The 22,613-nt window shown below is 36.9% G+C and overlaps 1 protein-coding gene across 2 annotated transcripts in view; it reads left to right on the top strand.

Moving 5' to 3' along the window:
* ZC3H3 (zinc finger CCCH-type containing 3) overlaps positions 1-22,613 on the top strand; it is a 527,107-nt gene that overhangs the window by 4,615 nt on the left and 499,879 nt on the right. For both annotated transcript variants that reach the window (XM_074202952.1, XM_074202953.1), the window contains exon 3: positions 1,726-1,922. In XM_074202952.1, coding sequence (XP_074059053.1) covers positions 1,726-1,922 — 197 coding nt within the window. The remainder of the gene's footprint in view (positions 1-1,725; positions 1,923-22,613) is intronic.

Genomic DNA, 22,613 nt, shown 5'->3' with positions numbered 1-22,613 from the left:
AACAGAATGAAATGGTCTAGGTTTCGAATACATTAATTTGATAGTAATGAGAAGGACTAATTAAGGAGGGGGATCATGGAGGCTGAGAGACCAGTGAGGAAGCCATTAACAGCAGATAAAGCAAGAGAGACTGAGGACCTGGCTCAGGGTGGAGGCCTTGGGAATAGAGAGAAGGGAACTGATTCAAGATTCCAAATTCACTGTTTTTACCATGTAGACTTTGTGAGTTCCTTTTGTTACTACTCCTGAAGGTCTTTAGTTAGAAGAAAGAAATCTAATCAGGTTGCCCCCTCTGCAGTAGCAAGACAAAAATCTGAATCCATGTTCACCTATCCACAATGTGGTTTTGAGGCTCAAGAGAGATCATTTTCTTAAAGTACTTAGCAAGTCTCTGGCACATAGTAGGTGCTTAAATAAAATACACATTCCCTTTCCTCCATACCTTCTTACTCTTTCTACCTCTCTGTTTTGTCCAGGGTTCTCATGTAATCATTTGGATTCTTTCTTTTCATACCTTGGAGTTCAGAGCAGTCTGAGTTCAGTGCCCTGCTTGTTTGATTAGCTAACATGGTGAAGCCTTTTTCAGTCTGTGAGAAACTTCAGAAGCTCAAAAAACTCTTTTAGAACCTCCTGTGTCCTAGTAATTTTATTTTAAAAGAAGCAACCAAGGCATCAAGTATGGTTTCTGAAAGCCATTAAGCAAAACAGCCAAAAGCATTTTCAAGCAGATTACCATATACTTTTGTAACTTATAACTAAGAGACTGGAAGTTTGTGTTTGTGACAAAATTCTTAACTAAAGTAACAGGTAATAGGCATGTAAGCAGCTGACAGGGATCACAAGTCTGATTTTTACAGAGGAGGACATGGAGACACAAATAGGTCAAGGAAGCATAGCCCTAGAACTTGAAGAGGACTCATTCAAGTCCATTTGGTCCAAGTTCTTCATTTTACAGAGGATGAAACTGAGGCCCAGGGAAGTCAAGCATCACATGGGGAATAAATAATCAAAGGCACTATTTGAACTCAAGTCTTTTGACTCTAGAGCCTTTGTTCTTTTACTGTATGTATGTATGTATGCAGGATCATGTAAGTAAGTAATAACAGTATTCTACTATTTCTTCTGATACCAAATTTAGCACTCTTACTTTCTGTAGAGACTTATCTCAACCCAGTATTTTGGAATAAATCCATATTATTGATCAGATTCCTCATTTCTTAGGTAAAGGAGATCAATAGTCATATAGTATTGGGAATGGGAAGCAAAAGACAAAGATAATGTTGCTTGAAATGCTTGGCATTTCAAAATCTTTGTCTCTCAGAATGTGAAGAGGTCTCATGCATTATCTGGTCTAGTCCTTAGCCAAAGCACACAATCTAACTGACTCCAATGCTGTGAAGTATACCTATGTGATATTGGGCAGGCCATTTCACATCTTTGAGTCTGTTTTCTCCTCTTTAGAATGAAGGGTATTGATTAGATCATCTCTAAAGTTCCTTTTAGCTCTAAAACTTTATGATTTCTGACTGGTAGAGAGATGGAGCCCAAGACATCAGCCAGGATCCTGAGTCTCTGCAAATGTGATTCAGTAGAATAGTTTTCAGTTCTCCATTGTCATTTTTGTTTTTCTCTGGAACTCTTTGGGAATGACTGTTGGGAAAGGTCAGATCAATTGATTACTGTCACTTTGAATCTCCTGTGAACTTTCCATATTTATCCCTGTAGCCTTCCTGCTGATAAGAAGAACTGTCCTTTGCCATCCAATACACCAAAGAACCATTACAGCCTCCGTCGGAGACATAGTGTACGGGGTAAAATCACTCCTATTCTGAAGAGGACACCAAACAAAGGGCTTGTGCAGATATCCAAGCACCGACTATGCCGGCTGCAGCCATCCCGGGGTCCATTACCTGCTAAGGAAGGTAAGAGAAAGAAAGCAATACTGCCCTCACTAGTAAACACAAAATTAGAAAGTTTTAGCTCTGAGCTGAGTCAAGTATGACTACTAACTCAATATAAAAATAAGCAGATGTGAAATTGATGTGGAGGGCCTGCAGTTTGACTGAGCTCTAAAATTAGGAGACTAATTCAAATATGTTTTTACATATGAGCCATTTGGAAAATATTCTAGTGTTTTCAGCAACAACTCTTCTCCCCATTCATGCCTTGTTCCCCTACTAGCTGCAGCAGCGTTACCAAGTGAGGATGGTATTATAATGGAGATAGCAAGTAAAAAAATGATAATGAACAATAATTTGGGAACTGGAAGCAAAAAAATGTGGCTTTTAATGTTTGTCATCTAGAAGAGAAGGTGCTTAGGGTTCATTGAGATGCTTCAGCTATTGATCCTCTAAAAATTTTTCTTAGGCATGTAGTTGGAGTGTGGCCTGTGTCCCATTATTGCCTATACCTAAGCTGTAGTCAGTGGGTCAGTCTGAGGACAGGGAAATTGAGAGCCAATTTATTCTTGGAATGCACTTCAGATAACCTCTAGTCCAACCTTGTAGCTCTTTTGGGCCCAACAAAAATCTGTCAAGGACCACATTCAGAATCAACATCCATTCATATATATAGTACAACCCAGACCACCATCAGGCACAACAAATACAACTTTGGACCCACTGCAGGTTGGACACATCTGATTCTGAACTCACATGTTCAGCATGTTCACTGTAAAATATCCTTAATGGCTTGGTCATCATGCTTTAAGGCAAGGCAAACCCTATCTTTCTTGGCTTCCCTTTATAGACAGCTCTAAGTGATTAGATCATTCTGAAATTTACTTCCCTACAACTTCACCCTCTGAAGGTTTTTATTTTATTTTTATGTTCTTGAGTCATCCCATTTTATTTTGGGATAGTTCTGTTTATTAGGAAGTTTTTATGTTTATAAAACTGAAATCTACTTCTCTGTAGCTTCCTCCTTTGTTTCTTGTTCTACTTTCCACAGTCAACCTTTCTTCTATGAGGATTTACCACTGCAGTGCTTTAGTGGATCTATGATCTCATTGATTTGGAAATGTTCTTCACTTTGTTGAAGATGGTAACCTATCTGTGCATTCTTATCCTATGTAATTATTTGTGTTTTTCTGTGGTTCCTTAACAGAGAACTCTCTGAATGTGCTAGAGTTTTTGCTTGTTAATCTAAAAAAATCCAACAAAAAAATAATAAATGGTTCTTTTCTAATAATAGTAACATTAATAGTAATCTTATTATTCCAGTATTGTATTGAAATAGTTTTTAGTGGTAAAATCGTGCAGTGTATTTTTTAAAAAAAAAGTTTTTATGGATATTCTGTTTCTTATGTCACCATTTATCCCACATATCCTTCCTTTTTTGCTTCCCATCTCATGAGAACCATCCCATAGGACAAGTAGTGTTTTTTTTGGAGAGGGCGAAAAAAGTCAACACATCTGACTGATAGCATTGAAAAGTCTGAAAACATGTACAAAGTGTAATACCTGTGAATCTTCCGGGAAACAGTATTTTAAAGATGTCTTCTCATTTCTCTTCATTGGAGTCTTATTCATTTACATTCTGAAATTGTGATAGTTTCTCTTCCTCGTCCCTCCCTTTCTCTCTCTCTCTCTCTCTCTCTCTCTCTCTCTCCCCCCCTCCCCCTCTCCCCCTTTTCTTTCTTTCTGCCTTATTCTTGTTTTTATTATTTGAAAACTGAGTATTTTCAGCCTCATAGGGAAGGAGATAGTGCTAAAGAAATTACGCCAAATTATTTTTAGTATTGGTTGTTATATATTTAGTTGAAGAAGTTGGGAAGAGCAGATTAAATTAGCAAGCAAATAACAAAATAACTCTTATTACATAGTATTTTAAAAAAATTTTTTTAAAAATTTTATTTATGGCAATGGGGTTAAGTGACTTGCCCAAGGTCACACAGCTAGGCAATTATGAAGTATCTCAGGTCACATTTGAACTCAGGTCCTCCGCACTCCAGGGCCAGTGCTCTATTCACTGCGCCATCTAGCTGCCCCCTACATAGTATTTTAAAAGAAATATAATTTATCTATTTTATTTTAACAATAACCAAACAAGTAAAGTGTTGCCTAGTAATAGTTCCATTGGGAACTGCGAACTGCATCACTGAATACTTGAGATGGACCAGTGATCTTATTAGAGTGTGTACTGTCTATAATCCCTCAAATTGCAAACTTCCATGCTTTCTTAACATTTATTATTAATTTGTTTATTTCACTCTAACCATTTATGAGGAATCCTCCACAGATGATGCCTTTAAGTTCTTTTAATTTGTATTTCTCTAATCGATAATTTAGAGCATTTTTATGTGACTTTAAATTGTTTTTCTTTCTTCATTGGAAAACTGTTCATATCCTTTGACCATTAATCAATTGAGGAGTGACTTATATTCTTATTATTTTGAAAATGTTCTCTAAATATTTGAGATATGAGACCTCTGCCCATACAGTCATGCCCCCCCCCCAATTTTCTGCTTTCCTTCTGATTTTGTCTGCATTGGTTTTATTTATATTTTATTTGTTTTATTTCCTCCTCACGCTGTTCTCTCCCTCTTGTGTATTCATAAATTGTTTCTCCACAAGTCTGATAAGGTAATATGTTCCATATTACCATGTTCTTCTAATTTTCTTGTGATATCTCCCCTTTTGTCTAGATCATGTATCTATTTTGACCTTATATTGATAAATGGTTTAAGATATTGGTCTCCCTAATTTCTACAAGAATACTTTCTAGTTTTCCCAACAATTTTTACCAAATAATGGCTTCTTATTAACTGCCTTATAAACTAGTTTAAGGTCTAATATTTCTAAACTTCTTTACTTTTTTTTCTTTAGTTCTTTTGATATTCTTGACCTTTCTTCCAAATGAATTTTGATTTTTTTAATTGGTAATTCAGTTTAGATTCATTGGATAAATAATTTAGGTAAAACTGTCACTTTTATTATATTGGCCCTGCCCTCCCATGAACTATTCCTATTTGTCCAATTATTTGAATCTGATTTTATTTGTATAAAAAGGTTTTTGTAATTTTATTCTTTTAGTTTCTGAATTTGTTTTTGGCAGGTTTATTCTCAGATATTTTATTTTATATTTGTTTTAAATGGGAATTCTCTTAGGAATGCTGATGATTTTTGTGGGTTTATTTTATATCCTGTTTCCTTGTTAAATTACTACTTCAACTCACTTTTAATCTAGTCTTTAGGATTTTCCAAGGATATATCAAGTGCAAAAAAGAGATAATAAATAATACCCTCATTATCCTTTCTAATTCCTTCTATTTCTTCTCTTTTATTGATAAGATTACCAATAGAGTATTATTGATTGGTATTGGTGACGATGGGTGGTCTTTGTTTCTCTCCTAATGTTACTGAAGCTTCTGGTTTCTCCCCATTAAAAAATAATGCTTGCTGATGGTTTTAGGTATATGCTTTGTGTCAATTTAAGGAAAAATCCATTTATATCTGTACTTTTAAGATAGAATTTTTTAAGAGGAATAAGTTGTACAAAAGCTTTTTTTGCATCTTGAATTGGATTCACTTTCAATTTTTTGTTGTAGTATTGTTCTTTCCATTTACAGTATTATAGTCTTTCTGTATATTGTTATTATATTACATATGTTATAATGCATATAATATAATATTTTATATATATACGTTATAGTCTTTCTGTATATTGTTTTCTTGGCTCTACTTCACTCTCTAGCAGTTCGTGTAGATTTTTCCATGTTTATCTGTATTCATCACACAAATCGTTTTTTTACAGCACAGTGATATTCCATTACATTCATATACCATAATTTGTTTAACTGGTCCCCGGTTGATGACATCTACTTTATTTTCAATAGTGCTGTTATAAATAAAAGGGAAGGGACATTTTAGTCACTTACACTGTATTTTCAATATACCTTTTTGAGAGTTTGTTTCAGTACCAGAGCTTTAATTCAGAGCAACACCACTACATAGTAATAAAATTATATTTAAAAAAAATGTGATGGGGCAGCTCGGTGGCACAGTGGATAGAGCACCGGCCCTGGAGTCAGGAGGACCTGAGTTCAAATCCGGCCTCAGACACTTAATAATTGCCTAGTTGTGTGACCTTGGGCAATTCATTTAACCCCAGTGCCTTAAACGAAAAAAATTAAAAATTTTTTAAAAATCTGATGTATCATATCATTGATATCTTTTTTCTTTTGTTTACTTTGCATCAGTTCATACAAGCTTTTCCCCAGAGTTCTGTGAATTCATTTTTTTCATTGTATCTTGCAACAGAATAGTTTTCAATTAAGTTCATCTGCTACATTTTGTTTATCCATTTCCCAATAGACAAGCATTTATTTTGTTTCTAGCTTTTTGCTACCAAAAAAGTATCGCAATGGATATTTTTGTATATATGGGACTTTTCTCTATGTCTTTCACTTCTGTGGTGAATATGCCTAGCAGTAGAATTTTTGTATCAAAGGGTACATATACCTTAGTAACTTTTCAAAACAATGCCAAATGGTTAAGGCAATTCAAAACTCACTGAGTATTATCATTTTATTTGCATCTTTTGTCTTCTGTCGGCTGAAGTGAGACATAGAATTTTTTGATTTTCATTCCTCTTATTAGTAATCTGGAGCAATCTATTAATGGTTTGCAATTCAATTAAGAATTCTTTCTTAAAACTATAGGCATATTCTGAAGTTCTGTCTTGAAACTTCTCTATTTTTACTTCTGAGTGACCACATCAGCTTTGATGAGTTTTCTTATCTTTACGTTGATGAGTTCCAAATCTGTATTATTAGCCCTTTGTATTAAGTGCAAGTCTTTTTTTTTTTTGCAAGGCAGATGGGGTTAAGTGGCTTGCCCAAGGCCACACAGCTAGGCAATTATTAAGTGTCTGAGGTCGGATTTGAACTCAGGTCCTCCTGACTCCAGGACCGGTGCTCTATCCACTACGCCACCTAGCCACCCGAATTCCTTTTTAAAAATCGTGACATTTATTTTTAACATTCTTTTAAAAAGTTTTAGTGCCAAATTCTTTCCCTCCAGTCCTTTCTTCACCCATTTACATGGCAAACAATACATACCACTTTATACACATGAAATTATATAACATACATGTCCATAATAGCCATGTCATCAAAAAAAAGCAAGAAAAGTAAAGTGGGAAAAGTTATATTTCAGTTTGTACTCAGAATTTCATCATTTTTCTCTTTCTGGAGGTGATCTCACTTTTCATCATGAGCCCTTTAAGAATTTGTCTTGGATCATTATATTAATCAGAATAGCTAAGTCTTTCACACCTGATCATTATTGCAGTGTTGCTATTAAGATGTACAGTGTTCTCCTGGTTCTGCTTACTTTATTCTGCAGTTAGTTCATCTAGGTCTTTCCAAGTTTTTCTGAAACCATCCCCTTCATCATTTCTTTTAGTATAATAGTATTCCATCATAATCGTATACTATAACTTGTTCAGTTGTTGTTCTATTGGTGGGCATCCCCTTCATTTTCAATTCTTTGTCATATAAAAGAGCAGCTATAAAATATTTTTTAATATAGAAATGCCTTTATTTTTCCTTTGATATTTGTGGGATATAGCATTTCATCTCCAAACTTAAGTTAAATTTTCATTGACTTTTCCTCATTTCTGGAATGTTCTCCTTCATCTCCACCTTCTGGCACTCTTGGCTAAAATCTTACTTCTTGCAAGAAATTGTTTCTGGTATATAATACTTATTGCCTTTCCTCTGAGATTCAGATTTGTTTTCTATATTTCTAGTTTATATGTAGTTGTCTATATGTTGTTTCTCCCATTACTGAGCTTCTTGAGAGCAGGGACTTTTTTTTTCCCCCAGAGTTTAGTATATTAACACGTACATTTTCAGTGCTTAATAAATGTTTGTTCATTTGACTTGATGGACTGGAATTTAGTAGGGAACGAACTGTCGGAACTATGCTAATAATGGTCTTTTGAGTGAGTTCAGGTTTGAGGCAGAGAGACTAAGAAATAGGATATTGCAAATAGTTAAGGCAATAGATGATGAGCACTTAAACTATGGGTAGTTGTGGTAGCACACATGAGCAAGAAATATTGTGGAGATAGCAACAGTATGTGGGGTAGGAGTGTGGAGTTGGAACCTGGTTGCCTGGATGCTTAGGGTACTCATGAGAGAAGTAGGGAAGTTCAGAAGGGAGACAGATTTGTGGGGGGAAGTCTTAAGTTCTGCTTGTACATACCGAGTTTAAATGTCAGATAGGATTGATATTTGATCATGAAGTAATAATAAGGAGCCACTGGAATTACTGAGTAAGTAATAACGTGATCAGATCTTTCCTTGAAGATTATGAACTTTGTTTAAAGCCCTTTACACCTTTCCAACCTTATTGTACATTACTCCTTTTCATGCACATGATGGTTTGGTCAAACTTCCTTCCTTACTATTCCTCCTATGGAACCCTCTTATTACCTTGCTTTTCAAAACACTTGCTGTTCTCCAGACTTGGAATTCACTCTCTTTCTCTCCTCTTTGTCTTTTATCATTCCTAGGTTCCTTTAAGTATTAGCTTAAGGGCTATCTCATCCATGATTCCTTAGCTGATCTTCCCAGATTCAAATCATGTGGTATCTTTTTTGTATATACCTGTGTACAGATATGCTGCCCCCCTGGCTAGATCGTAACTACTTTCCTAGGGTAACAAGATTTGTTTGATTTTTGTCTGTGTCCCAAGCATACTGTCTAGCCCAGAGTGCAGGCTTTTAAGAAATGCTTGATGGCTGATTTGTTGAGTCCAAGCACAGTACTTTATTTATATTTGTTTTTATTAAATTTAACCCATCATTCTGTCCTCTTAAGATTTTTTTTGAACCTTGATTCTCTCATCTCATATGTTATCTCTCCAACTCTCCAAGCTTCCTTTTACCCAAAGATTTAGAAAGCATTCCTTCTCTGTCTTCATCTAAACTGTTGATTTAAAAATGATGACTAGCACAAAGTTGAGGTCAGAACTTTTGGAACATGGTTACTAGAAATATCTCTTTAGGCTGAGACTAATCAGTGAGTGTTCTTGGGATATAATTGTTCATCTAGCTTCAAATTCCCTTAACTAAACTACTATCACTGAGACAACATCTCCATCTTGTCCATGAGCATATCATGAGAGACTTTGTTTAATGCTATGCTGAAATCTAGAGACATCAATCGTAATTTTCTAATATGCCATTATTTTAACCCTTAACTGATACGGCTATGCCCTTTTCTGATTCAAGTTAAAAGCCCAATGTGACTTAGCAGATAGGTCACTTTTGAAAGTGTCTGTGGCTGAAAATTAAATACCCTGCAGCTGATAATAGTGATAATAGTAGCTGACACTTATAAAGCATTTTAGGATCTGCAAAGTATTTTAAATACAATTATCTTATTTGAGCCTACTAGTATTGTGAGTTAAGTACTACCATTATTATTATTACATTTATTATCTCATTTGTTCTTCAAAACAATCCAGTGAAGTATGCTGTTATTCCATTTTTCAGTAGAGGACACTGAGACTGGGAGAAGTTCATCCTGGACCACACAACCAATAAAGTTTGAAGCAGAGTTTCTGTTCAGTTTCCTGATTCCAAGTCAAGCTCTCTATTCTCCATATATTCAATTATACTCTCACATCATACTGAGATATTGGAATAGGACTCTAGTGATGGTCTCTTAATAGAACATTGTGATCTCAATTTAGACCCTTTCTCCTTGCCAGAGAAATAGACAAGTGTTCAGTGACAGTTCCTTTATATGCAGTAGCCCTCTTCCATTCCCAGCTATGTGGTACAATGGCGGGCACTGACCTTGGGGGTCAAGAAGACCTGAGTTCAGATCCAGCCTCAGATACTGACCCCTTGTTTTTGATCTTGGGCAAGCACTTAACCTTTCTGTCTCAGTTTCTTAAAGTATAAAATGATATTAATAATAACATTTATCTTTTATGGATACTGTTGACTATAAATTAGATAGTATCTGTAAAACATTTAACACAGTGCTTGGCACATATTAAGCACTTAATAAATGCTTTCCCTTCCCCACCATGATAATTCGAGTATTTGATTCTTAATATCAGCCATAATTTTTTGTGTTGCAAAGTTGATTTCTTTTTATTCTGTTTCCATTTGAGATGAAAAATTGGTTGCCATCTTCTGAATGAGAGATTAAAAAATATGTGAAGACCTCTACTAAAATTCAATATTTTCAGGATAAGTGTTTGGAGAAAGGTAGATAATACAGTTTGGAGAAGTATGTTTCTGAAGCTATGAGTCATATAATTCTATTGGCCAGTCATAAAGCTTCTAAAAGTACAAATCAGCTGGTATTGGCAATGGAACTTTTTCTAGGAAGGAGATGATTGTTTAGGCAATACTGCCAGATTCTGTTGGAGTGATCAAGGATTTATTTGACTGTCCAAGGTACTGCTGCATCTATTATTGACTCTCTTTCAAGAAGCCTGGGATTTATGGGAAGATTGTACCTTCAAATGACAGGATGGATTATTTTAAAATCCATTGTTGAATTGACTCTGAGTAGCAGCAACCTTGTCTCTTCTGGGCTGATCTGTTATTATTTGATGGGGATTTTAACTGGGAAACTGGACTCCTCATGGAATTCTTGGGTTACTTATCACAGGGTTGTTGAAACTATCTAGGAGAGTGGCAGTGGGTGTTGTAGAGGCTGTTTAGCTTTCTAAGTGGAAGTCCATTCATAATATGTTTAATGGACTCTGAAGTCTGGGCCTTGGGATGGTCAATGTCCAGTATAACCTTGCAGCAGTTTTCTTGATCAACAGGACTAAGCTTTAATTGATGAAAAGTAGAAGTTCGAGATAGGAGGTAGAAGCTATTTCAATAGATATTAGTTAGTATTCTTTTGGGGTGGGTGACTTAGGTCTAAATTTGCAAGTTTGGTTTTTTTCTTTTTTCCTACCTTTCTGTCTTGTTTCTGGTTCTCCTGGTGTTTGTTAGAGCCCAGGCTGATGAAGAGGAGGTGAATTTTGCTAGCAGATTAGATCTGATGAGAAGTGGTTGGCAGCCAAAGCTAGCCAGAGATGGACAAGATCTCTGGATCTTGGACAAGATCTCTACTAGGATATATAGCCCAAACCCTTATTTCATAGAATGGTAAGACTCTAAGAGGCAGTGGGTTCTGTGGGAACTTGCAGTCGGGATGCCTTGTATTATATCCTGCCTTTGTTTATTTACTAGCTTTTCAGTGATGCTGATTTCAACTCATTTATGCTTGTCTGTTTTGTGGCTCTCATCTATGTGCTCCTAGAAATGTAAGGGAGTAACCCAGTATAGTGGGATCATTACTGAATTCTTGTTACATTGTGTGAATAATATATTTCTTATCTGGTCTAAAAAAATGCTCCAGCAAGTAGATAGGATTGAAGATCAGGACATATAGAGAGTACTAGTACTATGCAACAAATTTGTGGTACTGTGAAAAAAGTATTTGATTTGAAGTAAAAAAATCTGACTCCCATACATACTAGTCACATAACTTTTGTTGGCAAGTACTTCACATAACTGTGTGTTATTGACAAAAACTGATTAAAGAATATCCTAGACCCCGTTCATTTTTCAGTCTTGTGTTCTTAGATGGTGTTGGGGAAGTCTTATTGACCTCTCTGTATTTTGTAAGTGATAATTCTAAGAATTAGTGAGCATGAACATCTATAACTTTCTTGAACTATTAGATCTTTTGTAAGACAAACAGAACTTGAAATAGGAAGCAGTAAGCCCAAAAGGAACTTTAAGATAATAGTTTATAAGAAGTTAATATGTTGCTTTTCTCTCAGCAACCCTGAATTTGAGAATGCAAGTATTATTTTTCTCATTTTACAGCTAGAGAAACTTACCCTCACATAGAAGGCGAAGAACTTTATCAATGGCTAGACCAAAAGGAAGTTTTAGAGCTCACTTTTGAATCTAGGTCTTTAAACTCTTTTAAGTCCAGTGCATTTTCTATTATATCATGGTCTCTTCCTGGTAGTAAGTTAGTGGTGAATAATAATTTTTTCATTTTTTGTATTTCCCATTTTCTGTCTCCCCCCCCCTTTTCTATTCTATCTATTTTCTCTCTCCCAGGCCTGGTTCTGGGCTATTTGACATGGCTTCATTAGAACCCAGACAGTTGAGATTTTGATTTACATTTGGAACCAAGATGACAAAGAGAAGGCAGGAACTTCCCTAAGCTCTCCTGGGCTTCCCTCAGAAACAATGTTAATCAAACCTCCAAATGGATTCTGGAGGGACAGAACCCTCAAAAGAACAAGAGTAGAGCAGTTTCCATCTTAAGATATCTGGGGATGACTTCAGAAACAGCATAGGGATCAGAGACCAACTCTGGTGGGGTGCAGAGGAGACTCAGAAATCTGCAGCTGAAACCTTGGGTCAATAGACCAAGGCACAGCAGGCCAACTGGGAGGGCTCTAATACAGGTGCTCCAGATTCCCTGTGCAGCTGCTGTGCCTGGGGCTAGATAAGCAAACTGCTGGCAAGGCCAATGCAGACAGTCTACAAGTAGCACCCTCCCTCAACAGAAGAAACTTGGAATAAATCCCCTGTGACCCAGGAAAAATGAGAGTAAGAAAAGTCAGAGAAAAGTTGTAATGATAGAAAGCTGTTATGGCCAAAAAAGATCACAATACTATCTCAGAAGAGAATAATATAAAAAGTACTATAGGTGAAGTCCCAGAGAAGAATGTGAATTGGTCTCTGGCCCCAAAAGACTTCTTGGAAGAGCTGAAGCAGAATTCTAAAAATCAAGTAGAAAAATTGGGGGAAAAATGTAAGAGGAATTGAACATCTTGCAAAAAGAAGCACAAGAATTGACTGAAGAAAAAAAAATTCTTTAAAAACACAGTTAAGGGGGCAGCTAGGTGGTGTAGTGGATAGAGCATTGGCTCTGGAGTCAGAAGGATCCGAGTTCAAATATATAATTTACCTAGCTGTGTGACCTTTGACAGGTCACTTAATCCCAATGCTTTGAAAAAAAAAACAAAAACAAAAAACACAATTAAGCAATTGGACAAAGAAATTAATTTTTAAAAATAGAATTGGGCAAATGGAAAAAGAAAACAACTCCAAAAATACAATTGGACAAATGAGGGGAAAAAAGCAACTTTTTAAAAAATAGATTTGGAAGATTTAAAAAATAGATTTGGAAGTTTTCCAGATGGAAAAAACTGCAGCAGCTAAGTGAAGAAAATAATTTCTTAAAAAATAGACTTGGGCAAGTGGAGGCTAATGACTCTATGAGACATCAAGAATCAGCCAAGCAAGAGAAAAAAGGAAGAAAATATAAAGTATCTCAATTGGAAAAATAACTGACCTGGAAAATAGATCCAGGCAGGATAATTTAAGAATTATTGTAGTTTCTGAAAGCCAGGATCAAAAACCCTGGACAACATCTATCAAGAAATCACCAGGGAAAACTGTCCCTAATATCTTAGAGCCAGAGAGTAAAATAGCCATGGAAAGATCACCTCCTACAAGGGATCCTAAAATGAAAATGCCAATGAATATTGTAGCCAAATTTTCATCAAATTTATTTGATCCAATAAAAATATTCCAAGTCTCCAACTTGACTGGTTGAAATGGGAAAAAATTTTCCTTACCTCCTACTAGTCCTTCATTGCTCTCAGAATGGGTGATTAAGATCAGCTTCCCTTGAAATTGGCTGCTGAGAACCTGAGCAAAACTACTTCCAAGTTTTCATATGACTCAAAATTACGAATAGTGAGCTCCAGGGGTTCTTTCTAGAAGTGTCTGTGAGTGAACTCTGCCCCAGGCTTTTTAGATTCAGTGCCACTAGAATGTCAGAGTAGTGTTTGCTATAAGATGGGGTAGAATAATAGTACCTACCATGAAGGGTTGTGAGATTCTAATGAGATCAAATGCTTTGAAAATCTTAAAGCCTATATAAGTGGGTGCTATTATTCTCTCACTAGAGATTGTATTCTCTCACTAGAGATTCTCAGGTGTTGCTCATTATCACCAGTGACTGTTTACTGAGCAATTCGTTAGAAATTTGTGTGGTACAGTAGAAAGAACCTTGGAACTTTTAAGATCTGGGTCCAAACTCTATACCTATCATTTCTGAGCTGTTTGACCTTGGACAAGTCATATAACTCTTCTGAGCCTCATTTTCTTTATCCATGAAATACTTGTGATTTGAGGAAAAGAAAATACAGGTATTGAAATATGAACTACTGCTATTTATAGAATTCTGTCATCACAATCATGACTATGAAATGCCAGTTGGGTATAGAGCATTATGTTAAGTGTTTCTCTGGAGAGAATATACAAAGATTGGACGTAGTCCCTGCCCTCCCAGAGCTTCCAGTATTTACACATTCCTCTCAGACAGAGAGGCTCCTTGGTCCAGTAAGCTCACCAGGTGTCCACCTGGAGGGCTTTAGCATTTGCAGGACTGAATTGGTTCTGGGCAGGAAGTATTTTCTTCTTTATTAGTGATCGATCCCTCATTAGTTTCTGTCCTGTAGCCTGGACCTACTTACTCCCAGAATCAGGGGAAGAAATGGTCAGGGTGGGCCTCTGAAGCTGGAGAGAAATATGATTCCACTGTTACACTGGCTAGTACTGGGACTAGAGCAAAAACTGTTAGAGGAAGACAGACAGGCAGCTCCCCTGCAGCACTTCCAGAAGACAGCAGCGAGAGGACTGATGCTGTAGTCAGGAGCCTGGGGTAGGGAGGTGTGGGGGGGGAGTGGTTCTGACATTGGCAGGCTCTGTGTGACCAAGACTTCCTAATTTGTGAAAGTGGGAGAACAATATTCCTAGTGCATGAGGAGAACGCTTGGGGAGTTTGGAAGTACTCTCGAAACGTGAGCTATTTTGTAGGAGCAAAGAAAGGATCATCTTCTCCCCATCACATAGACTAAATTGATGAAGGACAGGGTGGCATGAGGGCAAGGCTACCAGGGTCTTGATGCTTAGCAGCCTCAGGATGGATTATTACTTTAATGCTCATAGGAAGCCTGAAGCATAGATAGAATCAGAAATGCCACAGAGAAAAAAGCTGACTTTGGGAAAGTTCTTCAACATGCTTGTGCCAGGAAGAACTCAGGTTCTTGGGGTGTCGTTTGATTAAAGTCTTCTGTAGGCAGTAACAGATATGGGGGAAAGAAAAAAAACCATATGTATGTAAACCTCTCTTCTGGATCTGAATTAGCTGGTGAGGTAGAATTTTTTTCAGTGGAGTTTAGGGAGTTGCTATAGATCTCTGTATCTGTTTCATGATCATCATCATTATCACTGCCATTTAGATATCACTATGTGTCAGCCATTGTGCTCAGTGCTGTTCAGATATCTCATTTGGTCCTCACAACAAGACTGGGAAGTGGATGTTGTTATCCCCATTTTACCGATGAGGACACTGAGGCATAGATTTAATTACTTACATTTACACAGCTTTTAAGGATATGAGGCTGAGTTTGAATTCATCTTCCTGATTCCAGGCCCAACACTATCCACTGCACCACCTAGTTGCCCCAAATAATCTTTCCTCCTAAACCAGTTAATTCTGATAAATATATGATATTTGTTAGTGTTCACTCAGTATCTTGTATTTGAAGTCTTGTTGCTTTTAACTCTTCCTCTTATATAACTATTAATTACCCAGTACTGGTCTTAGAAACATCTTTTGCCTCCCATTCTTTCTTCTTCCCTTTTCTCACTGCCATTGCTCAAAGGTATTATACCTTGTTCAGATTATTTCAGTACTCTTTTAACAGATTGTCCTGCTTCTTCTTTCTTCTCCTATTAATACTTTATACTTATGTGAGGTTAATCTTTTTATGTATAGTTTTGATTATATCATTCCTATTTAAAACTCTTCATTGACTCCTTGTTCCATGTTCCTTGACTGGCATTCAAGGCCATTCACCTTCTGACAGCATTTCATTTTTCCAGACTTTACCTCATATTCATAGATTAAGGTGGAAGAGACCTTAGGGACTATCATATTTCAGATGAGGAATCTGTGACTGAGACATTAAGTAACTTGTTAAGAGTCATAGTGCTAGTCAGTGAGATAGGATTTGAACTCAGGTCCTCTTGACTCCTGAAATCATCCCTCTATCTACTGTGCCACATAGCTAACTGCCTTTATCTGTTATGTTTAAGCCAAATAGAACTATTTTCTATGTCATGGATCAAATGAGAATATTTGTAAAGCACTTAGCACAGTGCCTGGCACAGGGTGGGCACTATATGAATGCTGATTTCCTTGCCTTTTCCTTCCTGAATATCTCCTGAACTCTCTGACTCTATGCTTTTGCTAATACTGTTCCCTGGAATGTCCTTTTTAATTTCCGTTTTGGGGATTTCTATCCATATGGAGGGAGTCCAGCTCATGTGCCAGGAAAAGCCTTTTCTGTGCCCCCCAGACTTCTGTCACCTGGGTCCTCAGAGTTTGATGTGTATTAATCTTGGACTTTTGTTGACTGGCTAGGTCTTATGCCCCTTGTGGTGGACTGTTAGGTCCCATGAGGGCAGGAAGATGGTATTATCTCGACTTTTTATTGTCCTTAATTTGGCATAAGTCTTCTGAATACAGTAGGTTTTGTATTTTGAATTTAATTAACCTATTGGCTTTAAAGATAATAGCCTGTATAGGATGATAATCCATCTTGGGCCAAATCATAGGAGAGAAGTAGTAGTGCCTCTGGCTGACTTAAAAAAAAAAATTAAGGTTCCCTCTCATCTGTTTGGATGTAATCACCCCTGGATTGGTGAATTCAATCTGACAGTAGAATGTTATTCACACTTGGTGGGAAGTTGTGGCTGTTAATATGACAGAGCCAACTCTGGGGCCCAAGGGCTAGTTAAAACTAGAGATAGCCTGGCCTTTGAGGTCATTGAGCTACTCCATTGGAGCAGATCTAATAACTCTTGGAAATCTAGTTTTTCATTATCCATTGGGCAGGGAGATCATCTCTTGCAGTTCACTCTTAAATTAGAGCCTCAGAATGTTAAAGATGAAAGATACTTCTGCATCATGACATGCTGGTTAAAGGGCTGAAACTGGCCTTAGGTATTGCCTCTGATGCTTCCTAGCTGAGTGATCTAGGCAGGTCCATTACAACATGATTGGCCCTAGGTGGAAGCTTAAGTTCCCATCTGATTGTGATCTTTTGTAATCCTAAACCCTTCATTTTACCTGAGAGGTGAAATGACTTCCAAAATCACTCAACTTGTAAGGGATAATGATAGGACTGGAGCCCAGATTTTCTAGTTTTATGCTTTTTCATTATATTCTGTGAATTGGACTATTGGGGCTTGGAATGAGAAAGGCCTTGGTTGAAATCCTGCCTCAAGATACTTCTTAGCTATGAACCCCTAGACAAGTTTATCTTTCTAAGCCAAATAGTAAGCATTTTATAAAGACTTCTTGTCTTGACTTACCTCTCACCTGAACTCCTGTTCTCCTTCAATTTCTGTCCTCCATTCAGTTCATTCTCTGAATACTTGCTTAAATAATATTCTAAAGCAAAGTAATTCCCAACAATGAACCTCCCCTGCTCAAGATTTTTTAGTAGTTCCCCATTATGTCTAGAATAAAAAACAAACTTTTAAATCCTTTCCCAATCTGGATTTAGACTTCGCTTCAAGACTTACTTCATACTGATCCCTTTCAATTCAAACTGGCCTGCTGTTGTTCTCCAAACTTTACAGTTCCATCTCCTTTCCCCATGTCCTAGCACAGTTTGTCCTCAATGCACTTGGAATGCACTTCTTAACTTCCACCTCTTTGGTAGTTACTATACTAAGTATTGGGAATACAGAAACAAGCAGAAAAACAAGCAGAAGGAGCTTACTTACATTCCAACATGGGTAGACTACTACACATAAAAAGGAAGCTCAAAAGGTTGTGGGAGGGAGGAAAGGAAAAGGTGCCCTGTGTAGGGATATAGTGCACAATGTCTGAAGAGTCAGGAATGGTATCTGGAGAAAAAAAATGGAAGACTGCTGGGCACCTTTTTTTTTTTAGGTTTTTGCAAGGCAAATGGGGTTAAGTGGCTTGCCCAAGGCCACACAGCTAGGTAAAATTATTAAGTGTCTGAGACCGGATTTGAACCCAGGTACTCCTGACTCCAGGGCCAGTGCTTTATCCACTACGCCACCTAGCCGCCCCGATGCTGGGCACTTTCATTAAATTAAAGAAATTAAAGAAAGGGCCTTCAGGAATAGAGTACTTCTAGGATAAAGAGGTTACAAAGAACCAGGTGAGAACATTTACTAGGCTGTTGGCCACATAAAGAGAAAGAAATGAATCTAAGTGCATCATAGAGGTAGAATTGACAAGACATGGCATCTAAATGTTAGGGAGAAGGAAAAGTAGATGTTTCAGAAGTTGTGGACCTAATTGAAAGGAGGTGGTGCCCTCAATAGAAACAGGGAAATTTGGTGCAAGGATCAATTTCAGGTGGTAAAAAGGAGTTTTGCTTTGGACTTGTTGAGTTTGAAATGCTAATGGAACTTTCAAGTAAAGGTGTCTAGTGGTTAGTTGGTGATACTAAGCTCTCAGAAGAGAGTTTAGGGCTGAATTTATAAATTTGAAAGTTATCTGCAAAAATATAAAAACCTTGGGGCTTTAAGAGATCTCTGAGAGAGGATTTAGTGAAAGAAGATGAGGATATTGGAGGATAACTGTTTAGGGGACAGGGTAGATGAAGACCTATTAGGAAAGAAGACTGAGAAGGAGTGATCAGACAGGAGGAGGGAGAACTAAGAGAAGTACCATGAATCTGAGGGAGGAGAGTGAGCCAAAGGATAAGGGTAATCCACAGTAACAAAAACTGTAGAGGTCAAGAAGGCTAAAGACTGAGAAGAGGTTATTTGATTTAGAACTTAAAAGATTGTTAGTAACTTGGAGAGGGCACTAGTGGAGAATTTGGCATAGGTGATAAGGGCTTCATTAGAAATCTGAAGCAGAGGCGGAGAAAATGAAGAGTTATTTGGATGGTTAACAAGATTTCAAAGTTAATTGGACAGTTAGAAATTTCTGGCTGCCCCATTCAATTCCTTTTTTCCCAATTTGCCATCTTGAGAATCATGACTCAAGAGGAAACAGGATCTCCTTCACAGTAGAGATGGGCTCTTAAAGTTCCAGTGTGACCCTTAGGAGAAAGGGCTATTTCACTAGAAAGCCAATGATTCTGGAAAGTTATCAAGCTTGAACATCTGCCCATTGTTGATTGTCTTTAGTTAGATTTCAACCTGTTTTCCAGTTCATCTGATTTGTTTTCCCTTTGTTGCCTATCTGCTGTAGTGAGAAAGAGACACCAATAGCCATGGTGTCTCAGCTCTAGTAAGCATAGAAATGATTGGTTAAGAGTTAGGTATATGGTTAAGACCTGGGGACCTAATTCTTAGTCTTAGGGAACTCATACTGCAAATGAATTAACATTTGTCTTTAGGTCAAGAAAATAACACTTTCTTAGAGATGTTAGGTGTTCTAAATATGATTATAGAATGTCAGCATTGAAAGAACTCTTTGAAGTCATTTTTCGAGATCCTACCTGGGCAAGAATTATCTTTTACAGTATTACTGAGAAGTTATTATCTAGCTTTCCAATGAAAACCTCCAGTGATAGGGAACTTGCTGTATACACTGTAACTAATTAAGAAGTTGTTCTTGGTTTTTATTTTTTTAATTTTAGCTGAAATTTAGTTATGTTGTTTCTGTTTTTTCTTTTAAATAAACATTAGTCCTAGTTCTGTTCCCTGGCACCAAGTGGGAAAAAATCTTGTCCTCCTTCTGTTCAGATTTCAGGTACTGTATTTCCACATGTATAAGATACTCCCATGTATAAGGTGTCCAAAGTTTGAAAAAAAGTATTACATAAAGTTTTTGAACTCATTTTATTCATCGTAAAATTCATACAATTCCTTATCACTGTCAAAACTCCCATCCATTAGCTTGTCCTCATCTGTGTTGGATAACAATGAATCACTGTCTTGAGAGGCTCTCACTGCTCTCCTGCTTGTGCTCAGGTCTGTGGTTGACCACAAACACTCCCCGGGCAAATCTGGCATGTGGATGCGTGTTTAGTCCATTTCATAAACCTGAAGCACCAATTGTGTCCTCCTTAGAAAATCAGTCACTTCTTCATTAGTAATCCTTTTAGTCTCATGCTGAACCACCTTGTGGACACAGGAATTCCATGGCCCTTTGCTCTTCCCATCTCTTCAATTCCCTCTCTAAATCAGGCCATTTGGCTCACTTCCCTCTCATGGCCATCTTCTGCCATGGCGTTTTCAGTAGCATTTCTTCTTCTCGTAGCCAATCTCGGATTGTTTTTGCAGTTGGAGAAGGACCAAACTGATGGCCAGCAGTACCATTTCCTTTAACTTTTGCAAACTGGATCACTTTGAATTTGAATTCAGCACTGTATGAAAATCTTTTCTGAGTACCTGCCAACACAGACTCAGAAGTTTTTTGAAAATAATTACAAGACACTTCTCACATAGATAAAATCAGATTTAAATAACTAGGCAAATAACAACTGCTTATGAATAAACTGCTTGTTTAGTGCCCTACCAATCAAAATTCCAAAAAATTACTTTAATAAGTTAGAAAAAATTGTAAATAAATTCATATGAAGAAATAAAAAGTCAAGAATTTCCAGGGATCTAGTGAAAAAAAATGCAAAAGAAGGTGGCTTAGCCCTACCAGATCTAAAATTGTATTATAAAGCATCAGTTATCAGAACTGTCTGGCATTGGCTAAGAAATAAAGTGGTGGGTCAGTGGAATACACTAGGTGCAATAGCAGGAAATGATTATAGTAATCTGCTGTTTAATAAACCCAAAGAGTCCAGCTATTGGGATAAAAGCTCTCTCTTTGAAAAAATCTGCTGGGAAAATTGGAAGTTAATATGGAAGAAACTTAGACCAACACTTCACACACTTTACCAAGATAAGACCCAAATGGATACAGGATTTAAACATAAAAAACAATATTATAAGCAAATTAGGAGATCAAGGAATAGCTTACCTGTCAGATCTATGGAAAGGGAAGAAGTTTATGACAAAGGAAGATATGGAGAACATTGTTAAAAGCAAACTAGATAATTTTGGTTACATTAAATTAAGCAAGCTTTTGTACAGACAAAACCACTGTAACCAAGATCAAAAGAAATGTTAAATTGGGAAACAATTTTTACAACTAGTATTTCTGACAAAGGACTCATTTCTTTTTTTTTTAGAAAGATTTTATTTATTTTGAGTTTTTACAATTTTTCCCCCATTCTTGCTTCCCTCCCCCAACCCCCACAGAAGGCATTCTGTTAGTCTTTACATTATTTCCATAGTATACATTTGGATGTGATGAGAGAGAAATCATATCCTTAAGGAAGAAAAATAAAAATAAAATAAAAATAAAAATAAAATATGAGATGGCAAGATTATATAATAAGATAACATTTCTTTTTCCTAATTTGAAGGTAATAGTCTTTGGTCTTTGTTCAAACTCCACAATTCTTTCTCTGGATACAGATGGTATTCTTCATCACAGATAGCCCAAAATTGTCCCTGGTTATTGCACTGATGGAATGAGCAAGTCCATCAGGGTTGATCATCATTCCCATGTTGCTGTTAGGGTGTACAATGTTTTTCTGGTTCTGCTCATCTCAGCATCAGTTCATGCCCTTCCAGGCTTCCCGGAACTCCTGTCCCTCCTGGTTTCTAACACAATGGTGTTCCATGGTGTACATATACCATGGTTTGTTAAACCATTCCCCAACTGAAGGACATTCACTTAATGTCCAATTCTTTGCCACCACAAATAGGGCTGCTATGAATATTTTTGTACAAGTGTTATTTTTACCCTTTTTCATAATCTCTTCAGGGTATAGATCCAGTAGTGATATTGCTGGATCAAAGAGTCAGCACATTTTTGTTGCCCTTTGGGCATAATTCCAAATTGCTCTCCAGAAAGGTTGGTTGAATTCACAGCTCTATCAACAATGTATTGGTGTCCCAGATTTTCCACATCCCTTCCAACATTAATCATTGCCTTTTCTGGTCATATTGGCCAATGTGAGGTGGTATCTCAGAGATGCTTTAATTTCCATTTCTCTAGTAAGTAATGATTTAAAGCAGTTTTTCACATGACTGTGAATCACTTTGATTTCCTCAACTGTAAATTGCCTTTGCATATCCTTTGTCCATTTGAGGAATGGCTTATTGTTTTTGAAAATTTGACTCAGTTCTCTGTATATTTTAGAAATGAATCCTTTGTCAGAAATACTAGTTGTAAAAATTGTTTCCCAATTTACTACATTTCTTTTGATCTTGGTTATAGTTATTGTCTGTGCAAAAGCTTTTTAATTTAATATAATCAAAATTATCTAGTTGGTCTTTTCGTTTTGTTTTTTTGTTTGTTTTAGGTTTTTGCAAGGCAAATGGGGTTAAGTGGCTTGCCCAAGGCCACACAGCTAAGTAATTATTAAGTGTCTAAGGCCAGATTTGAACTCAGGTCCTCCTGACTTCAGGGCCGGTGCTCTATCCACTGCACCACCTAGCCACCCTCTAGTTTGTTTTTAATGATGTTCTCCATCTCTTCTTTGGTC

The sequence above is a fragment of the Macrotis lagotis genome, chromosome X (genome assembly GCF_037893015.1).
Source record: "Macrotis lagotis isolate mMagLag1 chromosome X, bilby.v1.9.chrom.fasta, whole genome shotgun sequence".
Classification (NCBI taxonomy): domain Eukaryota; kingdom Metazoa; phylum Chordata; class Mammalia; order Peramelemorphia; family Peramelidae; genus Macrotis; species Macrotis lagotis.
The sequence above is the reverse complement of the archived record's forward strand: the minus strand, read 5'-3'. Positions and strand labels throughout refer to the sequence as shown.